At 37.7% G+C, this 22,157-nt stretch overlaps 1 protein-coding gene across 1 annotated transcript in view; it reads left to right on the top strand.

Moving 5' to 3' along the window:
* Positions 1–639: 639 nt before the first annotated feature.
* Positions 640–22,157, top strand: part of SLC26A8 (solute carrier family 26 member 8) — a 47,204-nt gene continuing 25,686 nt past the window's right edge. The window contains exons 1-7 of the mRNA XM_063098284.1: positions 640–824; positions 5,894–6,033; positions 12,155–12,271; positions 14,112–14,293; positions 16,247–16,411; positions 17,233–17,382; positions 21,775–21,857. Coding sequence (XP_062954354.1) covers positions 640–824; positions 5,894–6,033; positions 12,155–12,271; positions 14,112–14,293; positions 16,247–16,411; positions 17,233–17,382; positions 21,775–21,857 — 1,022 coding nt within the window. The remainder of the gene's footprint in view (positions 825–5,893; positions 6,034–12,154; positions 12,272–14,111; positions 14,294–16,246; positions 16,412–17,232; positions 17,383–21,774; positions 21,858–22,157) is intronic.

Raw genomic sequence — 22,157 nt, 5'->3', positions numbered from 1 at the left:
CTGGATACCTGACAGTCATGAAAGAAATATTTGTTGAGGGCCTGTTAAAGGTAAGGCACTAACTATTCTAGGCCTTGGGGATGCAACCATGAATATTCCAAGTCTTGTCTCGTGGTCTTACATTTTATGGGGGAAACAGACAATGGACAATTAGACAAATATTGAATCAGGTGCTGGCAAGTGCTGTGAAGAAAAGTAAAGAGTAAAAGAATAATGATGGATGCTATTTTAGATAGCGAATGAGTTAGAAGACACTGTATTGAGCACTTAATCCTTAGCATTTTTAGTAAAAATTAGAGACTAATAATTATTTTTACCGCTTAATCATTTTCCTGCAACATAACAACACAATTGAATATAAAGAAAACTGGGCTTCCTAGCAGTACATCTGGGTTCTAGTCCTGATTCTAATTATTATTAAACAGCCAGGATAAACATCTTGGCTTTATTTTCTCAATTTAGATGATGAAAATAAAACACATAAAATTGTATAACATTGAGAAAGAGTTTTGCAAAACTGAAACATGCTATGCAAATGTAAAATATCATTATTTGGAAATTTTATTTCCTTTAAAATGTGCTGAGGGTCTAGATTTTTTTTAATTGTTTTTTATTTGATCTCTTTCTACTCATCCAGAAATGATGCAACTAGAGAGGAGTGCCCAGAGTTTCAACTCTAAATACAGGCAAAACTCTTTCACGTATGAAGTTAAGCGAGAAGTGTACAATGAGGAGATCTTTCAACAGGAACACAGAAGGAAGGCTGCTTCCTCTGGGAACACGGACATCAACATCACGACTTTCAGACATCATGTCCAGTGCCGGTGCGTGTGTCCAATCATTCGGCTGCTGCCAAGCCAGGCAGGGCCAAAACATAACCTGACTCCTTTGGTGCCCGCTCCTGTCTTCCTTCTCTGAATTCCTGTTACCAGAACCCTGCAGTTCATTGTGTAATTTTTCTCCAGTTGCTTTTTATGATTTGTCTTGTAGTACCTTCTTGATTGTAAGTAAACTTCTTGGGCATACAGACCTTGGGTGTCCCCACAGTATCTATAATTGATATTTAATAGATATGGTAATGGTAGTTCAATTAACCACCCTTACCAGTCTCCTGGCAAAAAATTAGGCAGCCATGGTTGACTAATTAATGGTAGCAGAATGGGATCCTTCTATCCTTCTATCCAACGGTGCCCACACAGTACTCAATCTCATCAGCGTAGAACCCACCACCATCACCTCTGATTCACTGTGACTAGCTAGGTCCTACGATTCAGGTCCTTAACCTGTTTTTGTACTATGAACCTTTTAGCACTCTGGTGAAGCTAGTGCTCCTCTTTTCAGAATAATTTTTTTTTTACTGTTTTTTATTGTGGTAAAATATGTATAACATAAAATTGATTATTTTGACCATTTTTAAGTATACAAGTCAGTGGCATTGTTGACATTCAGGATGTTATGCAATCATCACCATTATTTCCAAAACTTTTTCACCATCTCAAACAGAAACTCTGTACTCATTAAGCAATAACTCCCCATTTATTCCTCCCCCTAGACCCTGGTAACCTTTCTTCTACTTTCTGTCTCTATGAATTTGACTGTTCTAGTTATTTCATTTAAGTGGAATCACACGATGTTTGTGTTTTTGTGTCTGGCTTATCCCTCTTAGCATCAGGTTTTCAAAGTTCATACATGTTGTAGCATGTATCAGTACTTTATTTCATTTTATGGCTAAATAATATTCCATTGTATTTATATGTCATATTTTGTTTATCCATTCATTTGTTAATGGACAATTGGGTTGTTTCCATCTTTTGGCTATTGTGAATAAGGCTGCTATGAACATTGGTGTAGGAGATCTGTTTGAATCCCTATTTTCAATTCTTTTAGGTATATACTTGGGAGTGAAATTGTTGGATCATATGGCAATTCTATTTTAACGTTCTGAGGAGTTGCCAAACTGTTTTCTACAGTGGCTGCACCACTGTACATTCCCACTGGCAATGCACAAGGATTCCAATTTCTCTGCATCCTCTCCTACATTTGTTATTTTCCTTTTTATTTTTTTATTATTATAGCCATCCTAGTAACATTTCATAATGGCATCTCATTGTGGTTTTTTGTTTTTGTTTTGTATTCTCCTTAACAACTAAAGATGATGAGCATTTTTTCATGTGCTTATTGGTCATTTGTATATCTTCTTTGGGGAAATGTCTATTCATTTCCTTTGCTCTTTTTAAACTTAGACTGTTTAGGGCTGGTCTGTTGGCTCAGTTGGTTAGAGCACTGCCTTATAGTACCAAGGTCAAGGGTACAAATCTCTGTACCGGCCAGTCACACACACAAAAAAAAGTCAGTAAAATTAGTTTGTTTGTCTTTTTGTTTTTGAGGTGTAGCAGTTCTTTATATATTTTGGATATTAAACTCTTATCAGATATGTAATTTGTAAATAGTTTCTTTCATTCTGTAGGTTGTCTTTTCACTCTGTTGATAGTGTCCTTTGATGCACAAAAGTTTTTAATTTTGATGAAATCCAAATTATCTATGTTTTCTTTTGTTGCCTAGGTTTTTGGTGTCGTATGTAAGAAACTATTCTCAAATTCATAGAGACATTTTCTTCTAAAAATTTTATAGTTTTAGCTCTCAAATATAGGTCTTTGATTCATTTTGAATTAATTTTGTATACAGTGTAAGATAAGGGCACGACTTTATTATTTTGCATGTGGATATTCCATTTTCCCAGCATAATTTATTGAAGAAACTGTTCTTTCCCTGCTGAATGTTCTTGGCCAGAATAATTTTTTAATACATAAAATAAATAGGACTATAAAGAAAATCAATTATACTGAAATATAGTTATCAAAGTATGAAAAATCCCAAAATTATGTTATTTGATAATGTAGTCTAACAGCTACCATAATTTCAAAGTACTGATGAATGTTAAATAATACGAGGGTACTTCAAAAAGTTACTGGAAAAATAGAATTAAAAGACAAATATGAATCTTTCCATGACCTTTTTGAAGACCCCTTGTATTTCAAGGTATTTGTAGCAATTGCAATGTAACATGAAAATATTTGTAATTTCCACTGGGGACAAAGTCAAATTCTGCTGGTACTACTATGGCTTGTTGTCAACATTCACAGAAGGCAATGCTAAATATTAGTTAGAGGCTAGTAAAAATAAAGGTATAAGTTTTTCTATGTAAGTTCACATGCACCCCCGAATTCTATCTACAGACTCCTTGGTGGGGTCCATAAACCTCAGTGTAAGAACCCTTTGTGACCTACATAGTGATACTAACCCTAATTACTCAAGTTGTCCTCACTTACGCTCTGGATTTATTAGTTCCTCTCATTCCCTGGTTTATCACCCACAGTGGGCATGTGCTGGGGACAAGTAAGGAAGGCCTCCACACAGCCCTGTTCCAGACCTTCCCCTCCCTGAGGTATTCTCCTTTGTCCATATCTTGCCTTTTGCAAGTTATGGTCTTGGATGTCCCTCCCCCGTCCTATGTCACCACTCTCATTTCCTCTGCTCCAGGATAAGTCAGGTGATATGTGCCAAAGAGGGCATTTGGGGACCACATTTGCTTTGTCTCTACAAATGACAGTCCTTTTCTAACTTCACCCTCATTGTAAGTAAGTATTACCAAGGAAATTTCAACCTAACTGCCCTCCACCTGCCCTAGCCTTACCTTCTAGACACTTATATCTGACACATTCTGCCTGCCGTGGGCTTTTATAGCCGTTCTTATTCCCTACTTCTACAACAGTGCTCTCCACTTCTGAATTTTAACCAGAAAGGTAGCACATTGCAGAGGTTAACAGCATGATTCTGAAGGCAGGCTGCCTAGTTTTGAATCCCAGTTCTGCTGCTTCCCAGCTGTGTGACCTTAGGTAAGTTGTCCAACCCTACTGTGCCTCAATTTCCTCATCTGTAAAATGGGCATGATAATATCACCTACCTCATAAAGTGATTGTGAGGTAGAGTATTTGTAAAGCATCTAGGAAATGGCATGAAATAAGTGGGGTTATTTTCAGTAAATAAATAATCTTAAATCCATCTCTTTCTTTATGCAGAAAACCTCGTATCTCTTTCCTCGTTTTCTTCCTCTTAGCAACTGCCAATACTCCCTTTCTGGTCAAAATCTCCCCTGTGCTTTCACATCAACTCATGTTCATCACTTTTAAGACACCTTCACTAAAATCTAGATTCATGTCTAAATGCTTCTACTGTTCCCCATCAGCTTCAATTTCCATTCCTCTAACTGCCTCCTTGATTCCTTTCACTCTTAGATCCTTATCACTCCATTTCCATTTTATTTTTCAGCATGCCAAAGAGCTTTGATAACTCCAAGAGGCACATGGAGAGGAGAGGAGACCTGGACTAGGTGAAGGAACAAATGTCCTTCCCCAGTTCTATGTCACCACTCTCTGCTCCAGGGTGGGTCAGGTGGTATGTGTCAAAGAGGGCATTTGGGGACCACATCTCAGTGCCACGCTCTACCCTCCCCCACTTGAGACCATAATTAGAGAAAACACACTTTGTGCACCTGGCTCACACCCAGGGATTCTCATGAGAATAGCAATGTGATATTCCTTCCAAACCAATGGTCTTGTTCCTGGCCCCTGAGCAGAGTTTTACAGCTATCAATAGAAACTGCGAAGGTAGTAGAGTCGATAGAACACTGAACTAGGAATCAGAATACCTGGTTTCTAGCCCAAGCTCTGTTCACATTTACTCCTATAACCTTGGCAAAGTCACTTGCACTTATTTGTCCTTAATTACCTTAGGGATACTAATTCTCATGGTTGTGAAAGTCAAACATGTGTAAAATTACTTCTTTTCTGAGCAAACACATTTTAACCCTGCAAACACTAAAGTTATATAGTTACAGTCAAATCCCAATTATCTAGCATAGCTCATGCATGAAAAACCTTTGTACTCTGCTTTCAGCTCAAGCTAAAACGTAAATAGCAAAAAGCAATTTGAAACAAAATTACTGATTGCTTGATGGTGATTCTGTTGTTTTAGATGATCTAATAGTTAAAGCACGTTTTCGCAATCTCAGCATCATTCACATTTTGGACCAGAAAATTCTTTTTTGCGGAGAGATGACCTGTGCATTGTAGGATTCTACCCACTAGATGCCAGCTGTGAGAATCAAAAATGTCTCCAGACACTGCCAAATATCCCCTGGGGAGCAAAAGTAATCCACTGGGTTAAAGGATACTAAAGCCTTATTTCATAAATAAGGCTTTTATTTACATGGCTAACTCCTTAAGCACAGGATTCCATATTCTATATTTTCTGTGCATTTCTACACATCACAGGCCAATGCCAGACAGAGTTAATGCTTGGTAAAAATTCTATTATATGGGAATGATGTGAATGTATTTTCTGCCCTCTCCACCTATCAATATCACATTTCAAAAAAAACTTTCCTTATCAAGAGAAAGCAATAAACAGTCCATTTTTTCTACTGGAAAATTGGTAGGTTTATTCTTTCCAAACATCCTATACAAACACAGAACTGATTGTATGCTGGACATACAAGACTTAGTTCTTGCCGTATACACAGCACTGGTTCTCAGTGATTTCATCCCCCAGGGAACTTTTGGCAATGTCTGGAGATATTTTGGGTTGTCACAACCGCGGGAGGAGTTGCTACTGACATCTAGTGGGTAGAGACCAGGTATGCTGCTAAACATCCTACAGTGCACAGGACAGCCCCACAACAAAGAATTATCCGGTCCAATATGTCAAAATGTCAATAGTGCTGACAAGAAACTATGCTATATGGAAAGAAGGATTGTGCACTGTGACTTTTCTTGGCCATGTGGGTATTTTTCTTTGGAGAACCTAACCAAGTCTCTGCTTTTCTCCCTCACAGATGCTCATGGCACAAATTCCTAAAATGCATGCTCACAATCTTTCCCTTCCTAAAATGGATATGTATGTATCGATTCAAGGATTGGCTTCTTGGAGACTTACTTGCTGGTGTAAGTGTTGGCCTTGTGCAAGTTCCCCAAGGTAAGGAAGATATGAAGCCTCTTCATCCAAAGACGGTATATCAGACCTTGTCCACTTGCCCAGGGTAAACAATTACTTGTGCTAGATGAACAGAAAAAAATGTGAATTTCATTCACATCATTACCATTTGTTCCCTTACCTGCCAGATTTCTAACTCCTCCAAGGTGGTTCCAAAAGACTTAGTTAAGTTTATACCCCTGAATACTTTCCAGAATATTTGCAACACCCACTCTTGGTCATTTTTTTTTGCTTAACTAGTCATTTCATATTTATGACGATAATAGATCTTACTCGGCATTGGTTTTACTTAGACACAGCATGCCAGCCTCTCTCCAGCAGGTGACACAGCAATCCAGTGCTGACTCTTTGGTCTTTCAAGTGGCAGTTCAGATGTAAGACAACAAGATCACACAGATAGGGGCGTGAGCTGTCTGTTTTAGAAATCTCATTTCCCAAATAGGAACCAACACCTATTGTAACAGTCCCATAAGAATTGCTTCCAGCGTCCCACAAGGAACATGCCCAGTTACAAGAGTCACTATGCTCAGAGAAGCCCAAAGCTAGGGCTTTCCACTGGATATTTATCTTTCATTCACAGTCCTCTTGCACCAGATGGAGTATACCAATCAGGCTCATTTTTACCATAAACAATTCTGCCTGGTAACGCAGCTGACACTCTGCCCTTATCAGGTTTCCAGGGAAACAGAGTGAGAAAGTTAATCCAAGATCAAATTTGTCCACAGAGAAAGAGAGTTTTATGAATGCTTTACTCATAGTAGTTCACAGTTTCCCAGAGAGCCATTAAACACCTTCATTTCTCTATTGGTCTGGAGCCCACAGGGCAGGGTTGAGGTTTGTGATAGTGCAGGTTGTGCATAGCACAAAGAAACGTCAACCGAAGGGGCAACTGGTGGCTGAAATCCAGCTCTGGCACAGGGCTGTTAATTGAGAAAAAGGGATGACTTTTTAAATTTTTGTTTATTTATTTATAAATTATCATACAGTAAAATTGACTTTTTTTCCTTTTGGGGTACAGTTCTATGAATTTTAACACATGCATAGATTTGGGTAACCACCACCAAAATCTGGATACAGAGCAGTTCTATCATCCCAAAATTCTCTTGTACCATCCCTTTTTAGTCACATCCTCCCCTGACCTATAATCTCTGATAACCATTGATCTGTTTTCTCCATTGCCATAGTTCTGTATTTTTGAGAACATCATATAAATGGAATCACACAGTAGATAACTTCTGAAGGCTGGCTTTTTTCACTTAGCATTATGCCTTTGAGATTCATGGAAATTGTTGTACGTATCAATAAGTTTGTTTCTTTTTATTGCTGAATAATATTCTGGTATATGGATATACCACTATTTGTTTTTCCATCTACTTGTTGATGGACATTATGTTTTCGGTTTTGGACTGTCACAAATGACTTGCATATTTTCAAAGTATCTCCTTCAAGATATCTGTTAACTACTTCACTACTTTACAGTAGAAAGCCTGGGAGAAAACACCTTAAACAAGTGATTAGTGTCAGCATCATCAGTAGTAAAACATGTGGACATCATGAATCCTGTGATATGATGCACTAAGAACACAACATCATTTCTCTGGTAATCGTGCCAAAAATGTATAACTTTAGTACAATCATGAGAAAATATAAGACAAACCCAAACTGAGGGGCACTTCACAAAATAATTAATCCATTAATACTCTTTGAAAGTGTCAGTCATGAAAGACAAGTAAAGACGGAGGAACTGTTACAGATTGCAAGACTAAGGAGAAATAACTAAATGAAACATGGGACTCTGGATAGAATCCTAGAACAAACGAAAAAGGACATGAGTAGAAAATCTGGTGAGATTCAGATAAAGTCTTTAATTAAGTTCCAGTTTAATTTCCTGGTTCTGATAATTATACTATAATGACATAAAATATTAACATTAAGGGACCATTACATAAAATGTTAACACAAGGGATGAAAATTCTCTGTGTTGCTTTTGTGTCTTTTCTGTAAGTCTAAAATTCAAAGTTTTTAAAAATGTAAAGGTTTCAGAAAGTTTGGAAATTTTATTTATCTCTGTTTTACTACAGCTTAAGTTTAACTGAGATGAGACAATTTAGTTCTCAGACTGTTCGTCTAGTAATTCTCTTACCTTCCCTGTATTATTATTTAAAAGCATAAATTCCAAAAGATTTTCCCTTCATGCTACATGTTGCTTAATGAGAGTAAATCGGGGCTATTCAACATTATACTAGAGTTCATAAGAAGTGTATTAAAGCAAGAAAAAGAAATATAAAATATAAGGACTATGAAGGGATAGATAAAGCTTCTTTATTCACAGATGGTGATTTTTAATGCAAAGAATTCAGAAGAATATACAGATAAATTAATAGAATTAATAAGATTTTATCAAGGTTATTAGATACAAAATGAGTATATTAAAACCAATTATATTTCTATATACCTGCACAAAACAGAAAGTGAATTTTTTTAAAGATACCATTTTACCAAAGCATAATAAATATGAAATAACTTAGAAAGAAACTAAGATGTGAAGACCTTTTTAGAGAAATCACGCACTTTTATTGAATAATACTAAAGAGGACCTGAATAAATGGAAATATAGCATATTCATGGATTAGAAGCCTCAATATTTAAAGATCCCAATTCTTTTAAAACATAATTTATAGATTCATTACCATCCCAATGTAAATCCCAACAGAGTTTTTTAATGGAATGTTATAAGCAGATTCTAAGTGCAAAAAGCCAAGAGTAGACAAATTTTTTTGAAGAACAAAAACATGGGAGGACTTGTTCCTCCAGCTATCAAGATTAAACATAAAGTTAGATAATGCCCATCAAAAGCAGGATGAGTAAGTAAACATTTATATATTTTTATACTAGAATACTACACAGAGTGAAAATGAAAAATCTAAAGCAACTCATTACAACATGTGACCTTTATATACATAATATTGAGCAAAAGAAACAGAAATAACGTTGTGAACAGTGTAACTCCATTAATATAAAATTCAAAAGTGGGCCAAACTAAACTATATTGTTTAGGGATATGTACACTAGTGGTGAAACTGTAAAGAAAAGCAAATAAAGTATTATCACAAAAGTCAAAATAGTGAATAGCTCCTTGGGGAGCGGGGGGAGTTGTGATCAAAGACCTGGGTGGTGGTCAAGTGAGTGAGTGTTTTGTAAATATTTATTAAGCTCAACATCTATTTTAGTGCATTTTGTATATGTATGTTATATTTTGCAATAAAATTGGAGATTACTAAACTAATTAGCAAAGCTATTACTAAACTAACTACTAAAAAAGTAATTAAGACAGTGTGCTACTGCAGAGATAGACAGGCTGATGGAACAGAAAAGAAAGTCACATGTATTGTGAATCACATGATTTATAACGGATATGTCACTACAGAGATAGGCTTTTTATTTTTATTTTATTTTTTTGGTGGCCGGCTGGCACAGGGATCCAAACCCTTGCCCTGGTGTGTTATCGACACTGTGCTCTAACCAACTGAGCCAAATGGCCAGCCCATAGACAGGCTTTTTATTGATAAATAATGTGAAACAATTGAATACTTATATGGAAAAACATCTTAGACCCTCACCTCACACCATACACAAAAATATATTCCTGGTAGATTAAAAACCTAAATGTGAAAGGTAAAACAATAACGATGTTTTGAATAATACAGGAGAATATCTTTATGATCTTGAGGCAGAAAAAGATTTCTTAGATAAGACAAAAAAAGCAAAGGAAAAAGCCCAAAGGAAAAGACTGATGAATTAAGTAAAATTTAAGAAATTCTGTCCATTCAGAGCCGCTATAAAGATTGAAAAGCAAATCACAGAATGAGAGAAGATATTTGCAACACATACACAATGAAGGACTTATTTATAATATATATACTTCTACAAATCCATACAGGAAAATAGATAAGGGTGTTCAACGTTATTTGTAATTAATGGCGTAGAAACTGGAATTAAAATGAGTTTCTACACCCTACACACTAAAATTAAAAACCCAACAGTATCATGTGCTAGCATAGATGTGGACAATGGGAACAGGCATACATTGCTGGTGAGAGTATAAATTGTACAACCATTTGGAAAATAGTTTGGCATTATCTAGCAAATGCCCCAGAAGTTATAATTCAGGGTATATAATCTTGAGGAACTCATGCATCTATGCACCAGGTGATATGTACAAGAATATTCACAGCAGTATTGTTCATAATAGCCCCAAACTGGAAACAAGAGCAGAATACCATGCAACCCTAGAGACAAAGAGAATAGAGAAATAGCCACCTTGGTTCATGATGGTTTTTTAGTTCTGGTTCTATCTCTGATGAGGCCCAACTGCCCTTTGTATTTTTTAATAAATTCCTATTTTGTGTAAGAAAATTTAAGCAGATTTTCTGTTTCTTGCAATCAGTACAGACTTGCTTAGGGGGAAAAATGTGGAGGAAGAACCTATAAATTACAAGAGACTTCAGAGACCTATCAACCAATGTGAGGACCGTATTTGGGTCCTATTTAAACACATAGATTGCAAAACAAAGTGCAACATGTAGTAGCAAATAATAATTTTTTAAAGATCACCCCAAAATCCACCATACCTCTGGCTCAAGGCCTCTCATGAGGTTGCAGTCAAACTGTCAGTCATCTCAGGCTCAATTGAGGATGGAGGATCTGCTTCCAGGCTCACTCATGTGTTTGCTGGCAGGACTGTGTTCCTGCCCCTGTGGACTTCCTCACAGGCTGCTTGAGTGTCTTCACAATGTGGCAGCTGGCAGGACCAACTACATGTGTGGGAACCAATATAAAGTGAAAAATCAGGGACGCTAGTTCAAAAATTATTCAGGATTTCAAGACAGTGACAGCAAAGCATGAAACCAAGCATGGCCCTTCTAAACCCAGGACTCTGTGTGACTACGTAGGTCACACACCTTTGAATCAAGCTCTGGCAGGTGGTGAACTGAATAAGAGAGATATCCAGAGAGCAACCAAGATAGAAGCCGTGGTCTTTTTGCAACTTAATCTCAGAAGTAACATCCTATCATTTTTGTTGCAGTCTGTTCCTCAGAAGCAAGTTACTAAATCCATCCTACACTTAAGGGGGAGGAAATCATACATGGGCAAGAACAGCAAATCAGTGTGGATCATCTTAGAGACCCTTTACCACAACAACGATTTATGAGATAATCAGGAAAATATGAACCCTGAGTGGATGATGATGGTATTGTAGTTAAATTAAAAGAACAGCATCTTTTAGAGATACATACTAAGTATCTACAGATGAAATGATTTAATATCTTGGACTTGCTTTAAAATAATATAGCATGGGAGAGGATTGGGGGCATAGATGAAACAAGATTGGTCATGGGTTGACCATTGCTGAAGTAGGTGATGGCTGTATAGAAGTTCATTATCTTCTATTTTTGTATATGTTTGAAATTTTCCATTAAGAAAAAGAGCCTTGCTTGTCTAAGACAATAAAGCAGATCAGTAGACTCATAACTGAATTGAGGAGGGTATTTGGCATGATGTAAGTTGAAGAGAAGCCCTCAGGGCAGGAGATGTGGGTGTCACCAAAAGGATGACACCATGCATATTAATCCATTTGCTTCAAAATTTCTAAATTCTCGTGGTGCTTCCTAGAAAAGAAAGTAATTATTGAAGAAGGAGCTGAAAGAAGAGATTGGAGTGATGGGTGCATGTAAGAGAAACAACACATACGAACTTCAAGTCAAGTCAGTCAATCGCTCTCCAGCTCTATCTTCAGCCCTGGAGAATTCCCAGGGCCTTCCTGGGCTAGACTAGGAATGGGATGGGGCTGCTTCTGAGCTGTTGGAATTAAGGGTCTTATTGCTATGGTATTTGCTTTCCATGTTTAGAATTAAGACCTCACAGTGAAAGGAATCAAAGGAGTTAATAAAAGGTACTAATTAAAAGCTATATGTCAAGGGATAGTATTATCATAGTCATTCAGCTATACACATAGATCATTTTTACTTTATTCTTTACTGTTTTTATTGAAGGCGACTTTTAAAAGCCAATCTACCTTTTCTTAAATTATCTTGCTTTTCAGGCCTGACATTTAGTTTACTAGCAAGACAACTGATTCCTCCTCTCAACATCACTTATGCAGCTTTCTGTTCTTCGGTACTTTATGTAATTTTTGGATCATGTCATCAAATGTCCATTGGTGAGTTGGGTACTGAAACCACAAGAGGTGGAAAAAGTTTCCATCTCATTTATTTAATGCTAATGAGCCTAATTTAAAACCATCTTTAAGACAGAAAGAAAGGAGGCAGAAGATGAACATTCTATCCATTTGGTTAGTGTTCACACTGTAGAAATAAATACTTCTCCTAGTGTGTCATTATTAATATCCCCACCAGAAAAGCAGTCCAGAAAGATGTTTCCCAAGGTAATTAAAGGGCAAAGGTACTTTCCTTGGTGAAATTGCCTTATAGTGGAATCTGACTACCCTCAGCCTAGAAGATTCACAAATGATTTTGCCAATACTCTTAGAGTGGATCCATCTTTCAACTAGACCCATAACAATCAAACTCCATGGGGCTGATTTATAATACAGAATGCCAGCTTATTAATTTACAATGAGAAAATGCTGTCATAGTAATCGAAATACTCAAGTCTACAGGATAAGCATTTTCCTTTCCTGAGCCTATCAATTTATAATTAGAAATTACTATTAGAAGGACCAGACTAATTAAAGATCATATAATGAGTATTTACTTCACCTGTGTGAACCTGCATTGAAATCAAATCACAAAATGCCCCAACAGGCTTGCAAGGGCCTTGTCAATATTCATTGTGAGGTGCCTTTTCCTGGGCTTCCCCACTTAACTGACCAAGTGGCCAACGTTAACCATTCTGATCGACACACTCTTTCTCCAGATGTACTTGTATATTCAGTCTGGTTACCATCTGTTGGGCTAGGGCTCGGGCCCTTCAAACCCGTTGTACAGACTGGGTCACAGACCCCTCACATGCAGGTCGCAAGTTAGGTAATTGGGAAAGACCCTGGGAGCCTCGTTGGCAGACAACAGGAGCTCAGTCCTCAGAAGCAGCAGCAGTTTACAGCAGCCTCCAGAAGCAGTGGTGGCGGTGGCCTCCCAGGGGCCCTGGCAGCAACAGCTTGCAGCAGCAGTAGCGGAGTCCTAGGGGTGGGGGGCACTGTGGATGAGAGCCACTCAGCCTTTATACTTAAGTCGATAACCCAGGAACACCTGGGTGCACATGCACAGTTATCATTTACATCAAATGCTCGGCAAGATTCCAAACCCCCCGGAGGGATCCTGACCGTTTACCTTCACTTTCCCTACACCATCTCATCTTTCTATATGTGGAGACTTATTCTGCCTTTTAAAAGGACACTATTGCATATATTTACTCAAATCCATTATGTGTTAATTTTACATTTTAACACCAAGAGTACAATTTTATTCCTGGGAACCTCAAAATCATTTCCAAATACTGATAATAAGGGCTTAAGTTACAGCTTTGTTTCTGTTAGGTAACTTTAACAGTAAGATTTGTCTTTGCTCCCACGTATGTATGCCAGTATGAGGATTAAATGAAATAAGGTTTGAAACAGGTTTAGCTGTGTCATTTTGCACATGATAAATCCTTCAGAAGTGTTTTGTATTATGTATTATTATTTATTAGCTTTGTTTTCTGATCCTTTCACCACCATCTCACTTTTAACCTTCCCTAAGAGCAGGCAGAGTGACTAAACTTCATACCCACTTCCGGTCAATTTCTTGTCGCATTACACTTCATATCCCCATAACACAAAGAGATGAAATACCTGGACCTCCAACATCTAAACTCTGAGTTGGTCACAACGTGTGGAACCACAGTTCTCTTTCATGCTCTTACTTCTCAATGGCCACTTTCAAATGAGAAAAGTTCTTCAGGTCAAGGACAATACAAAATCAGACCATGCCTTGCTTTTGTGAATACCTGTTGGTTTACCTGGACTTAAAACCTCACCTTCTGCCTGACATCTTCTTCTGTAGGTTCCTTCTTCCTTGTGAGTGCTCTGATGATCAACGTCCTGAAGGTGAGCCCATTCAGCAATGGTCACCTGGTCTTGGGAACTTTCATCAAGGAAAACTTTTCTGCCCCCTCCTTCTATGAGGACTATAACACATCCTTGAGCGTGGTGGCAGCCACAACTTTTCTGACTGGGATTATTCAGGTAGGATCTGAGTCTCTGAACCCCTGAAAAAGAACTCAGCTAAATAAAGACCCCTTCCTTTTAATTGCTTCTGTGATCGATTGTGGTATATCTGGAACTTCAGTGATTTATTTTTGGAAAACTTGTAGGATGTGTTGATAGGCTGTCTCCTCAGTGATGAAACTTCTCCCTCTTCAGAAATCATCCACCACTGATTTAGGATGAAATACTGAACATTCTCATCAGTCCTTTCTCCTCTAAGACAAAGAAAGGTCCTAGGAACTGTGGTCCAGAGTTCCACTTCTGATATTACCTTTTAAAAAATGATTTTATATTCTTTCAACAAGAATAGCACTTATAGGCTCATACGCTATATTTCAAATTAGTAAGCATTAGAGTCAGACCTGGAATCCTTTTTCTGCAATGACAAGGACCACAGCTTAAGGACAATAATATGAATGACTTATTAAAATCTCAAAACTTTTTTTGGTGGTGTCTTTAATTTCCTCTGAGAGTTTATCACCTAAAGCTTCACTTGCTGAACTAAATTCACATCTTCCAGCTTTTTTCTCTTTCTTCTCAACTAACCCACTCTCTAGTTGATTTTCATTGATCTCTCCTGGGACTGTCTTTCATTAGGTAAGGATTTATTGGGAGCCTACAAAGGTAGGCTATCAGGGCTGGCCATTTAGCTCAGTCAGTTGAGCATGGTGCTGCTAACACCAAGGCCCAGGGTTCAATCTCATACTAGGCAGCCACCAAAAAAAAAAAAACAACACACACATAAGGCAGGCTATCACGGTGGGCAGACACCAGCCCTGACACTTATGAGCTGTACAAACATTAGCACATTATTCTACCTTTGTGGGCCTCAGTTTCCCCATGTATAAAGTGGGAATAATGTTTGTTTTGCAGGGTTCTTATGAGGATTAAGTGAGAAAATGCATGCAAAGTACTCACCCCAGAGCCTGTCTCATAGTAAGCATCAATAAGTTATAATTACTGGGTACAGAGAAGTGAATGTAACACTTTAACAGAGACCAAAAATTAAAAAGGAGATATACAAGAATGGTAATTGTAGATATTTGCCATTTACAAGGTGGAAGGGATGGCATAAAGAATGAGTGATAGGTATTTGCATCAGTCACTGTTTCCAGATTTGAGCTGTTTTACATGTTATGTGATTAAATCCATACAACACACTGTGTAGTGAGTATTACTCATGTTTTATAGGATGAGGAAACTGAGGCTCAGAGAGTTGGTTAACCCGTCCACACTCATGCAGCCAGTGAGTGACAGCGCCAGGACTGAAGCCAGGCTCTCCAACCCCAGGAGCCATGCTCTTTTCACCATCCCTCTTAAAGGAAAGAAATTTTACTGAACTCATGAAAGAGGTGACATAAATTGGCAGAGATGGCAAAAAAAAATAAATAAAAATAAAAATAAGGAGGGGTTTGCGCATAAGCACAGAAGTAAGAATCAGCCGATCACACACATAAAATAGGAAGCAGATTGGTCTGACTAGAGTAACAGAGCACACTGGGCAGTAATGACAGGAGATTAAGGGAGACAGAGTACCGGCTGATTGAAAGCTCTGAAACAGAAAGCTTTTAAAGCTAGAAGGTTTATTGTTCCAAGTTTGTTTGTTTTCTGAGAGCTTCTGGTGCAGTGGAGGGTGAAGTGGTGATAAAAATATGCTCCAAGACTTCTGTTTTGTTCTTCAACCCTCTTATTAAATAGTCTTCATTGGGCTGTGCCATTTTTCTCAACCTACCCTCTTACCAATTTCTGTTTATAAGGGAAAGAGCGACACAAGAGTTATCAAAGGGTCCTACCCTAACGTTTTTGTTGGCAACCCTGCTTTCCGAGAAGGGGCCATGGGGCACCTGGAGAGCACCACTGGTGTGGAGTCTTTGCTGGTTTGCCAACATTCTGCCCCACTCTGGTTTTCTTTTCCATCTGAACCCCCTGCAGCTATCAATGGGCGTGATAGGTTTTGGCTTCGTTGCCACTTACATTCCAGAGGCTGCAGTCAGTGCTTACCTGGCTGCTGTGGCGCTGCACATCATGCTGTCCCAGCTGACTTTCATCTTCGGGATTATGATTAGTTTCCATGCTGGTCCCCTGGCCTTCTTCTATGTGAGTAATTTCAACCTTCTCCCAGAGTTACCAATGAGTCCCCCCTCGCCTCCAAAAAAGAAGTGGACCCAAGTAGAGAGACTCCTGCCCCTTCTCAGAAAAAGACACAGCAAATAGGCAGCTTGATCAAGAGGGTCCTAGAAATAATTTCATCTCTTGTGGATTTAGGGTCTTGGTTAATTGCAGATGCCAGTTGGACTGTGCTCTCAGTTGCAATATTTCAAGCCCAGCCTTTTAAACTAACGTGATTTATATTAAAATTTTGTCTTTAAGATACTGTATCTATCATAATTCTTCCCATTACATGCCTCCTAACAGATGTGTATTGTAAAACATCTAAAGGCTATAAAATACTAAGTAGTCCCTGAATGTAACAATGAGATAGGAGCTAAGCTAAAAAACATATATGAGGCATTTTCAAAAGTTAATGCAAAGATTTGTATTACCTTTTAATTCTGTTTTCCCACGAACTTTGAAGTACCCTTGTATGGTCTGGGAAAATTAATAACAAATAGGCTAATAAACAGAATTCTTAGGTTCGTTCCATTACACTGAAATATATAAAGGGTATTCTCTCCTTATTGAATGTTACTATCTCTTTTAATATCTCTTTTTCAACTTGAAATACATATCTGCCCCCTTCCCCCCTCCCCTGCCAAAGCCATCCTTGCCCTCTGTTCTAGTAATGCCCATAAAGAACTTTGTGCCCAGCAGTTCTATCTAGGGACTTCTTTTTGAATTAATCAAGAACAGTGTCATTTTCTAGATTTAGGCAATTATTATACCCCTTTCTAAGCCTCTGTAATTTTGTTTTCTTTCAGAACATAGTTCACTATTGTGTAGATCTCCCAAAAGCTAATTCCAACAGCATTCTACTATTTCTAACTGTTGTTGTTGTTCTGAGAATCAACAAATGTATCAGAATTTCTTTCAATCGGTATCCCATCGAGTTTCCCATGGAATTTTTTCTGGTAGGTGTTTTTGATGCCCTGAATTCATGGTTTAGATAATTTTAAATACCTACAATTTTTTATTAAATAAAAAAGCAACTGACCTAGGAAGGCAAAGGTTCCTAGGAGGCTGTAAAAATAAGAATTTAAAAAATATGTATGTTAAATTGTGTCAAAGCTGAATACATTTAGTTTTAAATGTATGCTTACATTTGTAAAACATGCTTATTTTCTTTTTTTAAAATTATTTTACCAAGGTATAGTTGACAAATAAAAATTGTATATATTTACAGTCTACAACATGATGTTTTGATATATGTATACATTGTGAAATAGTTAAATCAAGCTAATTAACACATTCATCACCTCACATACTTATTTTTTATTGTGAGAACATTTACGATCTACTCTCTTAGCAATTTTTAAGTATACAATACATTATTATTAACTATAGTCACCATGCTGTACAATAGATCTTCCCCAAATTTTTATTTTCAAAGTTCTTTCATCTATTGCCTCTTTTTAATAATATTTCAAAAATAGGGCTTTTTCTCCCTTATGAAAATAATATGGTCTCATCCTAGAAATTCTGAAAAACATAAAGAAGTCTTAAAAGGCGGGGGAGAAATTCCTATAATTGCCGATCCAAAGTCAACTACTGTTGAACTACTGTTGATACTTTTGTATTTTCAGTTATTCACTCTTCTTCTTTCAAACAAACATATGACAGGCCTATGCTCAATGTTGGTGAATTTCCATCTTTTTCAATGTAGAAGTTTTGCTTCTATGTTAATATACTTGTAATCATACTGTTATTCAGTCTTCTTTCAGTCTCATTATGGTACAGTAAAGAAACTGAGGCAGATGAAATGCTGAATGTTTTCTCTAATCCATGTCACTAGTAAGTAGTAGAACCAGGGCTCACTGCTATCTAATGACATTTCTTGTTTATTTTTTAAATCTGCCGATAAAATTTATCTTTTGCAGTTACAATTAACCTTTTTACAGTGCTCAGATTTTTTATTTTATTTATTTTATTTTTTTTATTTTTATTTATCTATTTTTATTTTTTATTTTATTTTATTTTGGTTTTTGGTGCAGGGATCCAAACCCTTGACCTAATTCTCAGGTTTTTTAAGTCAGCATTTCTCATATTAGGATTGCTGAATTCTTGGGTATCCATGAGAATTATAGTCCTCTTTAGTAGTGTTCTGTGGCAAAGATACTTAAAGTTCGCCAAATACAGTATCCATGTGTCCCCTGCATTTCCCAGTCTCCCTTGTAACGGGGAAGACCCTGTGACTTTTGAGCCAAAGCAAAGGAGAGTAGGTGCAAGTCCTCATGCTCTTTCTTCCCCTGCTGTGGTGATCACAGGAGTAGTATGTTAAGATTATGGAGTCCCCAAGTGGAATTAGCTGGATTCCTGAGGCATGGTTCACCAAGAAGCTGCTCTGGAGAGCCCCAGCCCACAATAGACTTTGTATGGGCAAAAAAATAACTTTTATATGTTAAGATGCTAAGATATCATGGTTTGTATGTTGCCACAGCATAACCTATCCTATACTAACTAATCTAGGTCCATCCTCGTCGAGATTGAGAAACATTGCTTTGGGACTTGCAACCAAGCTCTGTCTCATAATTGTTGTCTACTCTTGTATGTTCTTTCTGCCTTTGAGTAGTTCAAAAGCTACTAACTTATAAAGGCCAAAAGCTGAAGGGCTGCCTTTTCAAAGGACTTTTTAAAACCCTGGACACAGATCCAGCAATCCCACTACTTTGTATATATCCAAAGGAAATTAAATCAGTATGTCAAAGAGATATCTGCACTCCCATGTTTATTGCAGCACTATTCACAATAGCCAAGATATGGAATCAACGTAAGTGTCCATCAATGGGTGAATAGGTAAAGAAAATGTGGTATATATACACGATAGAATACTACTCAGCCTTAAAAAAGGAAATCCTGTCATTTGCAAGAACATGGATGAAACTGGAGGACATTATTTTAAGTGAAATAAGCCAGGTACAGAAAGACAAACACTGCATGATCTCACTTATATATGGAATCTAAAAAAATTTAACTCATTAAAGTACAGGGAAGAGAACGGTGGTTACCGGAGGCAGGGGCAGGGGGTGGAGGGTGGGGAGATGTTGGTCAAAGAATACAAAATTTCAGTTAGATAAGATCGATAAGTTCAAGAGATCTACTGTACAACATGGTGACTATAGTTAATAACAATGTATTGTATTCTTGAAAATTGCTGAGTAGATTTTAAGTCTTCTCACCACAAAAAAAAATGTATCTGAGATAACACATGTTAATTAGCTCAATTCAGCCATTTTACAATGTGTACATATTTCAGAACATGTTGTATATGATAAATATACACATTTTTATTTGTCAATTTAAAAATAAATATATAAATAAAACAAACCCTGGAGACAAATAGTGGTGCCCTAGAGCTCTGGGAAAAATGTGTATGTGGAGTTTGGGAAGTGGAGTTAGGGGCAACCTCTCCTTTTCATGGAACCCAGCCCAGCTCTGGCACCTTAGGAAGCCACAGCTTTGGAGTCGCCAGTAGACAGCATCCATGACACAGACATTAGCCCTCTCTTAAGAGACATCAGCAGTAAGGATCATAGTGATGTTCTTCCAAGCAGTCTCAGAGGCGATGGATATTAACCAGGGTTATCAGGAAGGAAGAAAGAGTATAGAGGATGCAGTGGGTTGACTATGGCTGACAGATTGGTTTGTGAGCCACAGTTAAGATATTCCTTTGGGGTATGCTATAAATAATTACAATGCACCATAGGGTGAGGTGGGGAAGGAAACTGAGGTCCAGCAATAAAATGGGTGAAGCTTAGAATTATTACAATTTAGGCATTAAACTTTTTGTGACCTAATTTGTACCCAGAGGCTAATGAAGTCTGCAATATGCTACTTATACACATGTCAAGTCAAGTAATGGGGACATACTTTCTGCCACATAGCGGGGATTAGAGATGTAGGTTAGAACTGGAAAAAGACCTCCCTGTTTCTCCTGGCAGTGAGGAAAATGGGAGAGGGAAGAGGGAATCTGCTGGGGTATAAAAACCTTGTAAACCTTGTCACAGCACCCACCAAGAAACTACTGTTCAGATGTGAACACACCCATCAATCTGTCCATAAGATAACAGTCTCAAATAGTTATGAAAATTTTCAAGGCAACATCTGGGATCTGGGTAGAATATCCTGACAATTCAGAGTCCCTTAGCTATAAGAAATCATACATACTATATGTCCATAATTTATATATGCGTATGTGTGTGTATTTAAGCTATACAGCAAACACACAAAAAAAGTCAATAGTAATTGTCTTTGGGTAATTTATTTTTGCTTTTCAAGGTTTCATATTTTCTTCACTTTCTTTTATGAGCAAGTGTTACCTTTATAAGGGAAATAAAAGAATTCCTTGGCCACTTGCCATACTTCTTGCCCCTTAACTATGTAAAGACCAAGATTCCTTTTCTGACCCAAGCTGTGATCCATATTCTTCCTTCCATTCTGATCTGGCTTCCTAGAGGTCTTCATCTAATCACAAGAGTCACAGCCAAGCCAGCTGCTGTCCTGCTCAGTGTCTGGCTGAACTCTTTGAGTAGATGCTGGAAAAAGATTTATTTGTTAGTAGGAAAAATGGGGTAAAGCAACTATATAATTAGTATTTTAGAATCTGGGCATTGAGATCTCTCACCTCTGGTTTAATTTGCCTTGATGCAAGGTCTTTATAAGGTGTAACAGCTGCTAGGTTTTGTATTTTCTCTCTAGTTGAAAGTCAGGGACTAGAGGAAGGATTGCCATTTTTAGAAGTAGATGAAAGGGGCAGGGGAAAGCAGGTAATTGCTTTGCTAAAGACCTTTCCCTTTGTACTATCAAATGCTGCTCATATTATGGGTTAGTCATATGATTCTCTCTTAATATAGCTCAACAATCCCCTAAAAAGACTTATTTATGAGTTTATTAGTACAGTGTATCTGGATCTAAAAACTTTTAAAACTGAGAACTTGATATAGCTATTATCTGAAAATAATATTGGCCTAGCCATTTAATGTTGGTGGGGAGAGGGAGTTCATGGCATTCATTTGTTCCCATCACTATGTCAGGCACCAAGGCAGAAACCAGGGCCATCATTGTCAGAGACCAAGTTGCTTTGTATCTGGCTACAGTGCCAAAAGGAGTTTAGAGAACCAAAAGAATGAGGAAGGACCACTGCCTCTTGCTCCACGGAACTGCCCATGCCACTCTCTCCAATGTTCATGCATAGGGACTGCCACAGGTTTCATTTTACATTCTGCCAGAGACTATGGGAGCTTCTGCTCCTGGAGAATGCACGATATTTAGATAATCATATGTCTTTTTTTTTAAACCCCTTACAGATTCTTGGCTTCACTGCAATTGCAAACAGGATAAACATAGCCACAGAAAACAGCAAGATGCTCATTGACATGATTCCTTATGGGTCAGTAACTCCTTTTCATGACTGCTTTTCCCTTTCTGATACCATCTCTTAGCCTCTGACCATACAGCCTAATTGATATTTTCTACTAGCACTCTCTGGCCACAGCCAAATTCATTTAAGAACACAGAGGTTCATGAATGGAGAAGGGCTAGGACAATTCCTTGTTTCTTCTCTGGTCAGCCTCTGTCTCTCTTCTCATGGCTGAACCAATCTCCTTATCCAAGAAAACAGCCATATGCACTGAATACCAGAGAGACTCATGTTTTTTTCATAGTGCATTATAGGCCTTCTCACCCTCCG

Source organism: Cynocephalus volans, chromosome 5 (genome assembly GCF_027409185.1).
Source record: "Cynocephalus volans isolate mCynVol1 chromosome 5, mCynVol1.pri, whole genome shotgun sequence".
Taxonomy (NCBI): domain Eukaryota; kingdom Metazoa; phylum Chordata; class Mammalia; order Dermoptera; family Cynocephalidae; genus Cynocephalus; species Cynocephalus volans.
This window is presented reverse-complemented; position numbering and strand designations above follow the sequence as displayed.